Source organism: Sesamum indicum, linkage group LG8, assembly GCF_026168435.1.
Source record: "Sesamum indicum cultivar Baizhima isolate 11 linkage group LG8, ASM2616843v1, whole genome shotgun sequence".
NCBI lineage: Eukaryota > Viridiplantae > Streptophyta > Magnoliopsida > Lamiales > Pedaliaceae > Sesamum > Sesamum indicum.
In genome coordinates this window covers 31,506,988-31,519,857 of record NC_142664.1, presented here as the reverse complement: position 1 = coordinate 31,519,857, position 12,870 = coordinate 31,506,988, and the positions used below count along the sequence as shown (strand labels likewise).

At 37.0% G+C, this 12,870-nt stretch overlaps 2 protein-coding genes across 5 annotated transcripts; both read right to left on the bottom strand.

Annotated features, from left to right (window-relative positions):
- Positions 1-1,738: 1,738 nt before the first annotated feature.
- LOC148787384 (putative aquaporin PIP2-8) lies at positions 1,739-3,301 on the bottom strand. Its single transcript, XM_088883360.1, has 4 exons — positions 2,929-3,301; positions 2,539-2,834; positions 2,298-2,438; positions 1,739-2,192 (listed from the first exon to the last, which is right to left on the bottom strand). The coding sequence occupies exons 1-4, from the start codon at positions 3,215-3,217 to the stop codon at positions 2,073-2,075; spliced, it is 846 nt and encodes a 281-aa protein (XP_088739486.1). The 5' UTR covers positions 3,218-3,301; the 3' UTR covers positions 1,739-2,072.
- A 2,857-nt stretch (positions 3,302-6,158) lies between these two features.
- On the bottom strand, positions 6,159-12,308 carry LOC105169921 (uncharacterized). 4 transcript variants are annotated; one of them, XM_088883357.1, is made up of 14 exons: positions 11,877-12,307; positions 10,623-10,760; positions 10,367-10,448; positions 9,851-9,927; positions 9,589-9,689; positions 9,025-9,151; positions 8,424-8,540; positions 8,244-8,329; positions 8,022-8,104; positions 7,710-7,799; positions 7,345-7,436; positions 6,856-6,999; positions 6,665-6,777; positions 6,159-6,517 (listed from the first exon to the last, which is right to left on the bottom strand). In XM_088883357.1, the coding sequence occupies exons 1-13, from the start codon at positions 12,024-12,026 to the stop codon at positions 6,742-6,744; spliced, it is 1,323 nt and encodes a 440-aa protein (XP_088739483.1). In that variant the 5' UTR covers positions 12,027-12,307; the 3' UTR covers positions 6,159-6,517; positions 6,665-6,741. The 4 variants fall into 4 exon arrangements, with proteins under 4 accessions (XP_088739483.1, XP_088739482.1, XP_088739484.1 ...); XM_088883356.1 differs by having other exon boundaries at positions 6,690-6,777; positions 11,877-12,306; XM_088883358.1 differs by having other exon boundaries at positions 6,690-6,777; positions 7,710-7,788; positions 8,022-8,088; positions 11,877-12,297.
- Between the last annotated feature and the right edge of the window lie 562 nt (positions 12,309-12,870).

The following is a 12,870-nucleotide window of genomic DNA, read 5'->3' as shown; positions in this document are numbered from 1 at the left end:
GGACTAGTCACCAATTCGTTCTGATATCTGATCACTCTAAACTTCATCCTTGTGATATTAATGCATCCGGCCCGATCCTTGCCAATGACAAATTCAATGTGTACGGAACAAATACAACAGAATTACGCAAGTGGTCACCTTCAACTTTGAATTGAATTTTCTATTTCAATTCATTTTATATCTTCTATTTCATTTTATATATATGTGTGTGTGTCACATGTACAAACATGATGTTGTCAATCTTATTTAAGGAAAACTTTTACACGTATGATGTGTGCATGTGAAACAAAATAAAAGATGCAAAGAAATTTAAAAAATTAGTCTTCCCAAACAAAAGAATAAACATACAAATAGAAGAAAGGCTTAGTCCCGGAAAAAAGAATGAAGGTAGCCTATTACAAGATGCAACCATATTTATGTTTGGAATTATTGTAACTCTTCATCTTGGCTGGAGATGAAAGAATTGGAGTTGGAGGTACCCCACCCACTTCACTAGAAACCACAACCCTCGTGAGCAAATGTCCTTTCATGTGAGCACAACCAGCCGCACCACCCACGTCACATGACAAACAATTAACAAGCAATTCCAGAGTGGCAACCTCATCAGAATCGCACCCCTCCTCCCTTTCTTGGCAGTACGTAATTACTTTTCCGCCCCTCTATTTCTTGCTTTTCCTTTCTTCACGGTAAATCGCATTGCCAGTTTTGAAGTCGAAAAGATGGATAAGCATGTGTCACTCTTCACCTAAAAATTTCAGACCTTTCCAGATTCTACTAGCTCGGGGAAATACAAAGTTGGATGCCTACTACCATTCGCCTACACTTTTTTTTTCTATTTATAACCATAATCATATATGCGCACCTAGTGTAGAGTAGGGGATTCTTTTTCTATTTAAGCGACGGGTGTCTCTCTGTTAGTGGATTTTGCGAGGACCAAGATAAAGTGGAAAAGACTACTAGGGTCTGTGTTTCAACTTTCAACCATGAAAAGATTTTGTCATCATGTCTGTCTGTGTATGTAATTGTAACCCCAATTATTGATTTGACTGCCCAGTTTCCTGATTATCCATAATTACGGTATTACTACCTACGACCTTTTACGATCAAAACTCTACTCTAATGTTCAACTTACGGCTCTATCCGGGGTTGTAATTGCAGAGACACCAACCCTCCTGTTTCCTTCTCTGAAATTTATACACAAGCCTTATCCGAAATCGTGTTTTATCAACAATATGATGATGATGATAGCAGAAGAGTGGCTTAGATTTTTAAAGATGCACACTACTGACTACACTACGTCATCACCATTATATTGGGAGTTTTTGGTTCAATTCCAACTATTTTCGAAAGTAGCTTCTTGAAGTCGCGAGGGTAACGCGACCATAGGATAACATGACACCTACCTAATTTTTGTCGGACCCTGTCATAAATTTATAATAAATTAAGTAAAATAAATATGATTTAATTTAATTTTTTTTTATAATAGCATATTCATAAACTTACCAACGAATTTATTTATTTATTAGATGAAATCATTAACCAAATGTATAATGTGTAAGAGAGGATCTATACGTTAATCTCACACCAAATCTTTTGGGACCAACGAATTTATTTATTTATTAGATGAAATCATTAACCAAATGTATAATGTGTAAGAGAGGATCTATACGTTAATCTCACACCAAATCTTTTGGGAGGGCATCTTAATAGATGAATAGACAAAAGAAGGCACTAGAAATAAGCCAAGAGTGAAATTGTTTGAGAGAGAGGCGGATGATTTTCCCCCCAATCCATATAAATTAAAGGAAACACCACCACACCACTCCTTCCGCCAAAATAAATACACAGCCAAAAAAGCTAACAACAATTACAAAAACATTGAACAAAAGAGCTATATGAAAAAAAAAAAACAACCCAGTAAATTAAAGAAAGAAAGGGTTCATAATTGACATTCTCCTGATCTCATTACACACAAAATAATTAAGTCAAATTACAAAGATTAACAATAATAATGACAGATGAATTCAATTTCTGAGTCCTTGCTGCTGCAGGAGTTGAGTTGATGAGACGTCTTAGTTGGTGGGGTTGCTCCTGAATGATCCCAAAGCCTTAATGGCTGCAGCCCTCAAGATATACTGATGGTACACCGCCGCTGCCAATGCTCCCACGAATGGTCCGACCCAGAAAATCCACTGCAAAACAGACAAGTTGAAACTCAGATCCTCGTTTATCTAGTACACTATGCGAACTAGCTAGAATCCAACTGCATGCTCTCTCAAGGACAAAAGTTCACTTACATGGTCATCCCAAACATTTTCGTTGTTGTAGATGACAGCAGCTCCAAAGCTCCTAGCAGGGTTGATGCCGGTTCCGGTGATTGGGATGGTCGCCAGATGAACCATGAAAACTGCAAATCCAATGGGAAGTGGAGCCAACACCTACACAACACAAACCCTCAAAATTAACTTCAAATACATTACATTAAAGATGATTTAAGTGCATGCATGAGTGAAAATCTAAGCTTAAATTTGTACTTACAGGGACGTGAGAGTCCCGTGCGCTTCTCTTGGGGTCTGTGGCGGAGAATACAGTGTAAACAAGCACAAAGGTACCAATGATCTCAGCACCCAGCGCAGTGCCCTTGTTGTACCCTGGGGCTACAGAATTAGCGCCTCCGCCGAGTGAATTGTAGTAGCTCTTCATGAAGGCTTTCACCAACCCAACGCCACAGATAGCACCCAGAGACTGTGCTACCATGTATGCTACAGCCCTAATCAGCGAAACCTTCCTCGCCAAAAACAACCCGAATGTCACCGCCGGGTTGATGTGTCCACCTGTAAGGCAAAAACAGTAGAAAAAATTTAAATGAAGAAGAAGGATAAGTGAAATTCAGTGAAAATTTAGCTAAATCTTTGTGTTTATAGGTACCTGAGATGCCGGCGGTGCAGTAAACGAGGATAAAAATCATGCCGCCGAATGCCCATGCAATGCCGAGGAGGCCAACGCCGTCGCATTGGTCGGCGGCGTTGAGCTTCTTGTGGCCGATAACGGTGGCGACGGTGACGTATAGGAAGAGGAGGGTGGCGATGAACTCAGCGATAAGGGCTCTGTAGAAGGACCAAAGCTTCAGCTCACCGGCGTCAAACAGGGGCGCCGGCGGCGGGTCCACGTAGTCCTTACGGTGCTGCACACCCTCTTCGGTCACTTCCTTGGTCATGGCTTGGTTGGTCTGTGTATGACAGAAAATTGAAATTTGTTTCTGAGGTGAATGTGAATGGGGTGGGTGTTGAGAAGGTTGGGGAGTGGGGTTTTTAAGGGTGAGAGAGAGAGAGTGGAGGATTTCTGGATAAGGTAAGGGTATTTCTGGAATACAAAGTATTGTATATTATTATTTTTTATATATAATTGGGAGGTGGAGAGAATTTGAAATGAAGTCATAATTTGAAATGTTGGTTGGTTGCATAGTAATTAATTAAAAGATAATAAATACATACTACTCTACTTACTCTTTTATAATATTTAAAAATATAAATTTGATGGTGTTGAAGCTAATTATTGGAATTGGAGAATTCAAAAATTAAACGCCCAAACAAGTGATAGAGGGCTAGAGAGGTGGGGCTAAAGAGACAGCGAGACCATGTGAGGGGTAATCATCTATCTGTTTGTGTTGTGTGCTGTACAGCACGCTCCCAGTCCCAACGACTCTCTCTCATTTTCCCTCTTTTGAGAAACTTGGAGTGGTTAGCTTTCTTTCTCCTTAATAATAATTTTAATGTGAGGGATGGAAATGAAACACCGAATTTTGCTTATTATAAAAGCATAATTGATAATAGTGATTGATTAGTGATGATCCACATTCTCATCACAAACATTAATTACATAAACATTCTCTGAACCATGTATGTGTCTCTCTGTGTAAGATTAACTAGACTGGTAACTGCACACCCACCCTCTTTCCTAATCCTCTTCTGCCCCATTATTATTATTAATTTCCACAATTATTTCATTTTTTTCTGGAATAATGAAAAGCATCATCATGTGAGAAACAGCTGTCATTGATGAAGAAAGAAATTTGAGTAGGACCCACCTGTTGTTCTCTTTTATATCTTAATCTCGTCATCATTGTTATTATAGGGTTCATTTTTTCCTGGGGAGGAGTAAACTCTAAAGAAAGAGAGTGGAGGAAGCGTTAAGAGAAGAGACGAATGCCTCTTTTTTCTTTTTGGATTTTCAATGAGCGCTAACGGTCATATTTGTTGCCGTTTGCTACCTATCTTCTATCCCTATTAATACCACTCAGGCGCACGTTAAATGCCCCCACCCCACATCCACATCTTTTTCTTGCTTGAAAGCGACCCCTCAACGTCTTGAACAATTTTCACTTCTTTTTCATTCACCATTTACGCCCATTCAATTCAATTCTCCTCTCAATTACCCTTTTCCTTTTTTTTATTTTTATTACGTTTGAATCAAAAATTAGAGTAAGGAAGGATCTTAATTCGTCGTTGATTGATTGGTGTATTAATTTGTTGGACATTATATTTTTATCGAATATAATTCGTGTCGTTAAGCATTGTGGATGTAGTTTTAAGTCCTAGCTACTATCCAAATAATGAAATTTGACTCAACTTCCTTTGATTGACAAAATATTGATTCTTGCTCCGTAAATCTTTTGACTCGTGACATCAAATTTGTGCGACGTATACAAATATAATTTTTAATAATAAGAAGCATAAATTAAATTAATTATGCAATAGGGGATAGTTAATGTGAAAAGAGGATTTGGAAATATCAAAATCCAGCAAAATTTACATGTTGCTGACATGGTAGAATTATTAATTAACAACAAACATTAATGCTAGCGACTGAAGTTCCATTAACCCATTGATACAGTTTGGTTGTCATTTCATATATATCTCAATGAAGGCATTCTATTCTATGTCAATTCTCACCACATGATCTGGACATGCAAGATTCCATAACATAATTGCTGGGCAGGCATGCTATGCTGCATCCACTTTTAAATTTAACCAAGTGACTGATTAATATTTTTAAGTTAAAATAAGATTTTGAATTTTGATGATTGCGTTTAAGGGGTAGCTGTGACGGGTACATAATAATTGAGGATAAGGGGTAATTCTTTTCGGATATATATAATAAATGTTTCCTAATAATTATGAGAAGAATATTCCAGTTATCTATATATATATATATTTGACTTGTCACTGAAATGCCTTTTCACAAGAATAGGGCATGGCTTTCTGGTGTGTTGGTTCCACAAAGGTAAGGCCGGGGAATGCGATTTCAGTTCCTTGCCTAATTCATACAATACCAACACTTTGTATCTACATTTTGTTTCGCATCATGGAAAAGGAGAAACATGGCTAGCTGGCTGCCACACACTAATTTATATATATGTAATGTGTATCATATTTATTTTACTTGTATACTATAAAAATATTTATATACTTGATGTTTGTTTATTTATATATTAGATGAAATACAAAATTATAATAGAAGATCTAAATTACATTCATATGTATTTCAGCAACTTTTATCCCCTTAAAACTCAAAGGACACCAGTGTACAGATTAAAATATATATATATTTCTGAAGCCCAATTATTAGAGATTGACTGTGGAGGTCTGTTATGATGAGAGTCTCAGAATTCTTTCTGTCGGAGAAATGTCGTCATTCTAGTTAAGATAAAAACAAACATCCTAATATCTTTTTGCCACCTTTCTGGTGCAATACAGAGTGGAAGCTATTTGTGCTTAGTATGAGGGGTTGGAGCTAATTATGCTACTATTTTTAATTTCTTAATCATCATCATCATTAAGAGCCCCCACTTCGATTTTAATTCTTGATCACCATCCTTAAGAGGCTCAACTTCCATTTCGGTACTCAAATTAGCTGCTTTACAAATGTTGAATTAGGGTTCAAGATTTAAAGATATATTGGGCTAATGATTGTTAAATGCCCGAACACGCAACAGCTAATGGGCCCAGAAACAATCATCACCGCACTCCAACCCATCTATTCCGCCAAACACCCATTTTGGACCATTTTCATTTCTTCATCAGCTGCGGTGAAATACTAATTACTTGAGACACACACACACACACACACACACAACTTTTTTATTCAGATTAGTTACATTGTTTTGAACTGAGTAACTACCACTTATTCTTGAGATCGCCATCTTTACTCAGTACGAGGTACACCAGTTGAGTGTCTACCCATCTAAGGATTTTACATATTGTAAGAGAGATTCAGATCAGTACTGCAATTTTAAAGTTACAGTAATCAGTAATCACCTGTACTAAAGTTCAACATTGTATCAGCATTGCCTGGTTGAATACCGAGAAAGCACCTGCACTAGCTATTAGTACAACAGTTCCAATTCGCGCTTTCCCATCAGTATAAAATTAGGGCCTTGGTCACCAGCATACAACAAAGCACCTCGATCCTGTTAGCTGATAACGGATCGGAGAGAAAAAGTTATAATACGAGTTCCCTGAAAAGAGAAATCAAAAGAAAATGCTCATAATTTTGAACAACTTGAAACTCAATATTCAACTCGTGACATACAAAATGAATGACAAAAGAGACGATCAACTATGCTGTATGAAATTCAATTGTCATTGTTGTCTGATGAAATCACCTTACTGTTGTCCCATGGAACTTACTTGAAGAAACAACCTCTAGCTTCCATACAGGGCTGGATTGGAGACATCACGCTTATTTATGAACAAAACGGTTTATAACCCAGTGAACCTATTTCAATTGTTGCAAGGGTTACACGTCATAACATATTGACATTGTGATGAGAAATTACCAATATATAACACTTACAATGTTGTTCTCAGGAGCTCTCAAGTAAAATCCTTGAGCGATTATCACGATTATGTTTGAAGTTATGAGAATAAAGATACTAAGTGAATGCTTCCCCATCCACTCCCACACACAAGTCAAGCATCTCCAACCATAAGCATCAACCTGCAGTAGAGGCATTTGCCAAGCAAATCAACTACATCATTGGGTATTAATTTTTCGCCCAGCATAACTCTTTTGTAGTTTATACAGTTTCAACCTTTAATGATGTCCTTTTCAGTGTAATTATGGCAGGGTGTCATTACATGAGTTTTCAAGTTCACACAATTCTTTGTGAGTCACGTGTACAGGAAAACAAAGGCTAGTCTTGTTGCATGATTATAGAGAACAATAGCCTATTGGTCAAAGTCAAAACATTGTCTTGTTTTCTCCACAACATCATTACATCAGGGCAACAAATGTCTTGAAACCATTTACATGTATAATAGTGATCAGACATTTTGGACTTACTAGCGTGTACAGTATGCAAAAGGTGATTCCAGCAGATGCTGAGGTAACCATCAAATAACTGATTGTATACAAAGATTTGTTAAGTGGTATCCCTGAAGGCAAAGAACAAGAACAGGGTTACAGAAACAATGACAGCGCCCTAGAGCAGAAACATCAAGATTGTCAAATGTTTAACGTGATCACAAGAAAGCCACATATGTCAAATGATAGTGGCCTTCAAGTTATTCAGATCAAATATCAGCAAAGACCCTACATGACAAAGAGGATGGCAATCATTTAAGTACCCTATTCTCCCTTCTGTTCTCTATATATTTTTGATGTTATAACCATAGCTAGAACCTGGTAAATCAAGAAAATATACATACCTAAAAAAACAAGAAATAAACCAAGGCCCATTAGGGAAAATGAGAAAATGGACCAGTTCCACAGCCGCTCTTTGTGTTGCTGAAAAACAACTGATTGGAGTTAGTTACATAACAATAATTAGTGTCACGGAAGACCATGCTTCTATCCCGAGCCAAGTCTATGTATTGGAGTCTGTGGATTTTTATGTGATGGGAATTGAGGAAATGTCATCCATTTCCTTCATTTCCAAATCTTGCCAAAGATTAACAGTATCTTACACAAAATCATTTCTGAGTTGCAGAAGAGAATAAATAAGAAATCCTGTACCAAACCTGCAATTGTGTTAGAATGTGGCCGTACTGGAGTCCGATAATGCAGGTCACAGCAGCTGTGAGTGAACTGCAACACAGAGGGTCTACATAAGAAATTAAAAATTAAAATCTTAAATAAATGGATTTTGTATGAGTAGAAGTAATAAAAAAGTAGTGCCAATTAGTTCGGGGAAGCTCAGGTGAAAATGGCGACCAGAGGAACAGAAATATCATGCTGCTTACCTCAGAACACCTTCAGGATCAAAAGGAGCATGACACCATGATGGCGAAGTTTGTGGGACTTGGCCGTGGCTGGATAAATTGCATTCCTACATTTTTAGTTGAGCGTTTAATAATCAATGAATAGGATCCTTAAACCTGATATTTACAGCACATAACCTTGCAAAGGAAGTAGGAAGATACCTTCAGATTCCTGTAAACAGGTTTTGCATATAGATGATCAACTCCAAGAATATAGCGGTCTACCATTCCAGCAGCATTACAAGCAGGACTGAGATCACCTCGTACTGAGCACTTCACCTGGAGTTGGACAAAATCAATTCCCCAATCATGAGAAAATTTTATCCACGCCTTTTTGCATCCTTGCTTTTGACTATATTTATAATCTCATAATGCGGTCTTATAGCAGCGACACTTTATCTTGTTCTTTGACTTTTCTTCTTTATTGGTCTCCTTATCTGTGTAACATATAAAAAATACTCTCGGTGCCAAAATTGACCCTTCTGCTATCAAGAGAGATGTATTCTCTAGAGAAACCAATTTTGCTTTAGCCTACTCTCCTCCTGAGATAGACCTACTACTGAAATTCACTGACCACTTTAACTTGGGAAAAAATGCCAAGTGAAATATAAAGTTCCAGCAAATTCTCAAATTATTTCTTCTACCTCACAGAATATAATTTTTAAGCATAAAGAGTTATTCTTAATAAAACTCATATGCTTAATAGAAAAACCAATATCCAGAAAAATAATCACGCCCGCACGTGCGAGAGAGAGTGTCCTACCATATAAACACGGCTGTTATTTACTGTCAGCATGGAGGAATCGGCTTGTACCACGTATTGCCAGTCCGGAACATACAACCCATATGAGAACCCTAAATATATGACAGCTAGCAGTAATGCAACACACCTACACAGAAAAAATTTGAGTGGTCTTCATGAAACCAAACCTATAAATAAGAATAAAAAAATATGTAAGTTCATTAAACTACCTAATCTAATAGAAATTCCTGGGACTACTTCCATTACGATTGTTTCATCTTCATCCAAAAGAGATTACATAACTTGGTCCAAATTGCATGAAACATTTTCAGGAGATCCAAAAATGTTTATCTTAATTTTTTCCATATGTGGGAAATTTGTTGTTGCTTGTAACACCAAAACCCGATCAAGGATAAACTCTCTGTACTCATGCATAATGATGTATCAGATGTATTCTTCTTGAATTACATTCTCTTCAGTGAAACTATGAGTTCCTTCTAGATAGTAGAAGCTGTTAGCCTGTAATGAAACACGGTGTTAGCTACCAAATTTGTACAACCTTTTATCATGCCAGTCCTGACTCACCATTGCCAATTATAATTTCTGAGGAAACCAACCCCTCTCCACCTTTGACATGGAAGCCATATTTCACACAATGCTGCTACGATGTATCCAATTGCTATCCTCTACATCAAAGACAAAATAAAATTTGTAAGTACTATTAAAACACATGGATTTTCTTCTATAATGAATTATCTTCAAATTCTTGTTCCAAGAGAAAACTGACTAGATGTTGGTAATTAGATGTAAATTGTAAGCTCTAACTACTACCAACACATGATGAAACCTGTAAGATGCCAAGCAATCTCATCCTTTCAATGTCCACTCCATATGTCAAAGAAGTAACACCATGGAAATATCCACCTGAAATGAAGTAAAACTATCAATCACTATATCAAGCAGATTCACTGGAAATACATTTAAAAAAGAATGCTGCTTCCAAAATTTTGACAGCTGCAATTATGAACAAGACCATTATGCAATGGTATATATGAAACTTCAGATATTGTAACATCATCATAACTGTTTCACGTGTCATGACTGCTGATATCTTCCTGTTTCTGTTGTCATTTAGAGTTTATTTTTAGCTACTTCTTCATAATTGACCCTAAAATATATTAGTATTAACCTTGATGGACAAATGTTAAACTTGTCAACTGTTTCCTTGTGGAGTACTGACAATCTTATCCATTTTTTTCAAATATGTGCAGTTTCTCTACACTCTTGTTGTACCATTTTCATTCAACGACAAATGCACAACATAAGCAACAGATAGAAAGAAAGCGGGAGTTGCATTGTATACCCTGAAGAAAAACACCAAGGATGAATAGTTCCAATGCTCTAAAGAGAGCCTTCCATGTAGCCTCGACTCTGTCTGAAATTTTCTGCACATATAAACCCACAAAGGAGCAGTTAGAGGTGAAATCAGAATAACTTAGAAGTTATACCTTTTAAGGTAAAAATAGAATACCATTCTTATCATAATCTGGTACCTGTCTAGCTAAATAAAGGTCTAAGTGTCAAAACTAGATAAATTCCATTATAACATTTTCAGTTACCTTGTATACAATAGCCACAGAAACCCCAGCAACAAAAAGAAAAAACGGCATGACGAAGTCTGCCAAGTGAATACCATTCCAAGGGGCATGAGCAATAATTGGGAAAATCGAGCCAGCGTAATCTACAAGCATCATCAGCTGAGAGGAAAAAGTATTAAAGTCAAAACAGAAATTTTTGAATAACCTCAATTATATGCCTGACCATAAAGATCAAGAAGTGCTGTCAAAAATTATCTTCCTGGCTTAGAAAATATGCTGACATTTGCAGACTATAATTTCTAATAAACATCTTAATGGGAGTTAAGAACCTAAAAGTTAAGAATTCTCCTAGAAAATGGTGGGGGTGGAAAAAAAGTTTAAGATAATCAAACATGGCTTCACGCAGAAATTCTAGCTTGAGTTTAACTGGATAGCTGAACAGGCGGACATCTCTTAGGATTTTTCATACCATCAGGTTCAGCTGGTGCTTGATTCAATAAAGTGAAATGAGCAAAAGCAAAAAAAATCTGAGATCAACTTATCCTCACTTCATCAAATCTTAACTGAAATTAACTTATGTAGAAATTGAGCTATGCTTACTACAAGTTTACATTCGTAAAATATCAACATGAACTTTATGAACCTAATCCTTGATTCACATGCTCAAAATTACCAGAAATTCAATATCATCAAACATATTAATCTTCAACCATGCACATTCACCCTGGGAGACAAAACCTTTTCAATCGCTTACAATTTTGGTTCCTACTTGTCTTATTCTTTTACCTTTTTAGCAAGACAAACTTAAGAATACAACAAGCAAATCAAACGCTGGCATCAATTGCTATAAAATTGGATTTTCTCATAACACAACTCCACAAGATAACATCTTCGTCAGCAACCAGGTCATATAGTATAATTCCCTAAAAATTACTCTTAACATCTGGAACTCCTCTTCTTTACTTCCAGCATAGAAGTCAGTCAGTGAAATACAAAAGAAAACGGGAAAACTTCTGAACAGAAAGCAAAGAAAAAGACAGACAGAGAGAGAGAGAGAGAGAAGCCGCGAAATTTAATGTAAAGCTATATGTAGCTAGTCAACTCCCCAGGACTACATATCCGTTTCAATCCATAAAGATAGTCTTAACACTAAAAAGAAATTCGATAAAATCCTATAAAGTTAAACAAATCAACAGCTCAATAAATGCAGCTTCTCCAATTTCAAGGATCAATGTTGAGAGCAAATTTTACGCTAAGAAAGGTAAGAAACATTACAAAAACACAAAGGCCTCGAAAAACATCGAGCGAAGCGACGCGAGCAGCTTTTCTTTTAGCAATAGTGTTGCTACTATTTGCTTGCTCCTCACTTTCAGGAGGTTTGTGCTCGTCCCCAAAGCGTTGCAGCAGCGGTTCGATCTCCGCCATCTTCTCCAACCTATAATTCAGAGCCTTTTCCCCGGCGTACTTTATGGAAGCAGGGGGAAAGGGGGTCGTCTCACTTTTTTGGATGAGGTGGAGGAAATGGGGAACTAGATTCGATTTGCTTTAATTTGAACCAGTTTTGTACAGGTGCTTCTGGAAGTCGTTGGCTCAGACTTCTTTCACAAAATTGTTAAGGGAGCCGCGACGTCAAGAATTGGTGGAAAATGAGCAGCAGGCTAGGTGGACCTCCGATGAAAGCAAAGCGGAAGCCACGTCAATGAGGAAGTTTTGGCCTTCTGTCATTACGTGACGTGGCGATAACTCATAGGCTGAGAAGTAGAGAGGGCCAACAGTATGGGCTGTCCCACTCGAAACTAATACTAAAGGGAAAATTGCAATATTCATCCTGTAAGTATAAGGGATTGGCATTTTTAGTTCTATACGATTCTTTTTTCGCATTTTGGTCATATAAGTATGCAATTTTCGTGATTTTGGTCTTATTATGACCAAAATGGCCGGAAATAGTCATGCAATTTTCGTGATTTTTGTCATATAAGTGTGCTTTCTTTCTCCAATTCTCCTACGACCAAAATACCCAAAAAAAAATCATTTATTGTTTCTTTTTTTTTTTTGGCAGCGATTTGTTGGAGAAAGATGAAGCAAGTGTTGAGGAGAACAAAATATTGGAAGATGGTTTTGGTTGAAGGCATGCCAACATACCCCTTCCTCTCTAAAAATACCCAAAAGAAAAGATAACAAAACATCAAACATAAATTTTACATGAAATGATGTAAAGAACTATTTTACATGAATCTTCTTCCAGAATTTTCACTTGTTCATGGTGTTC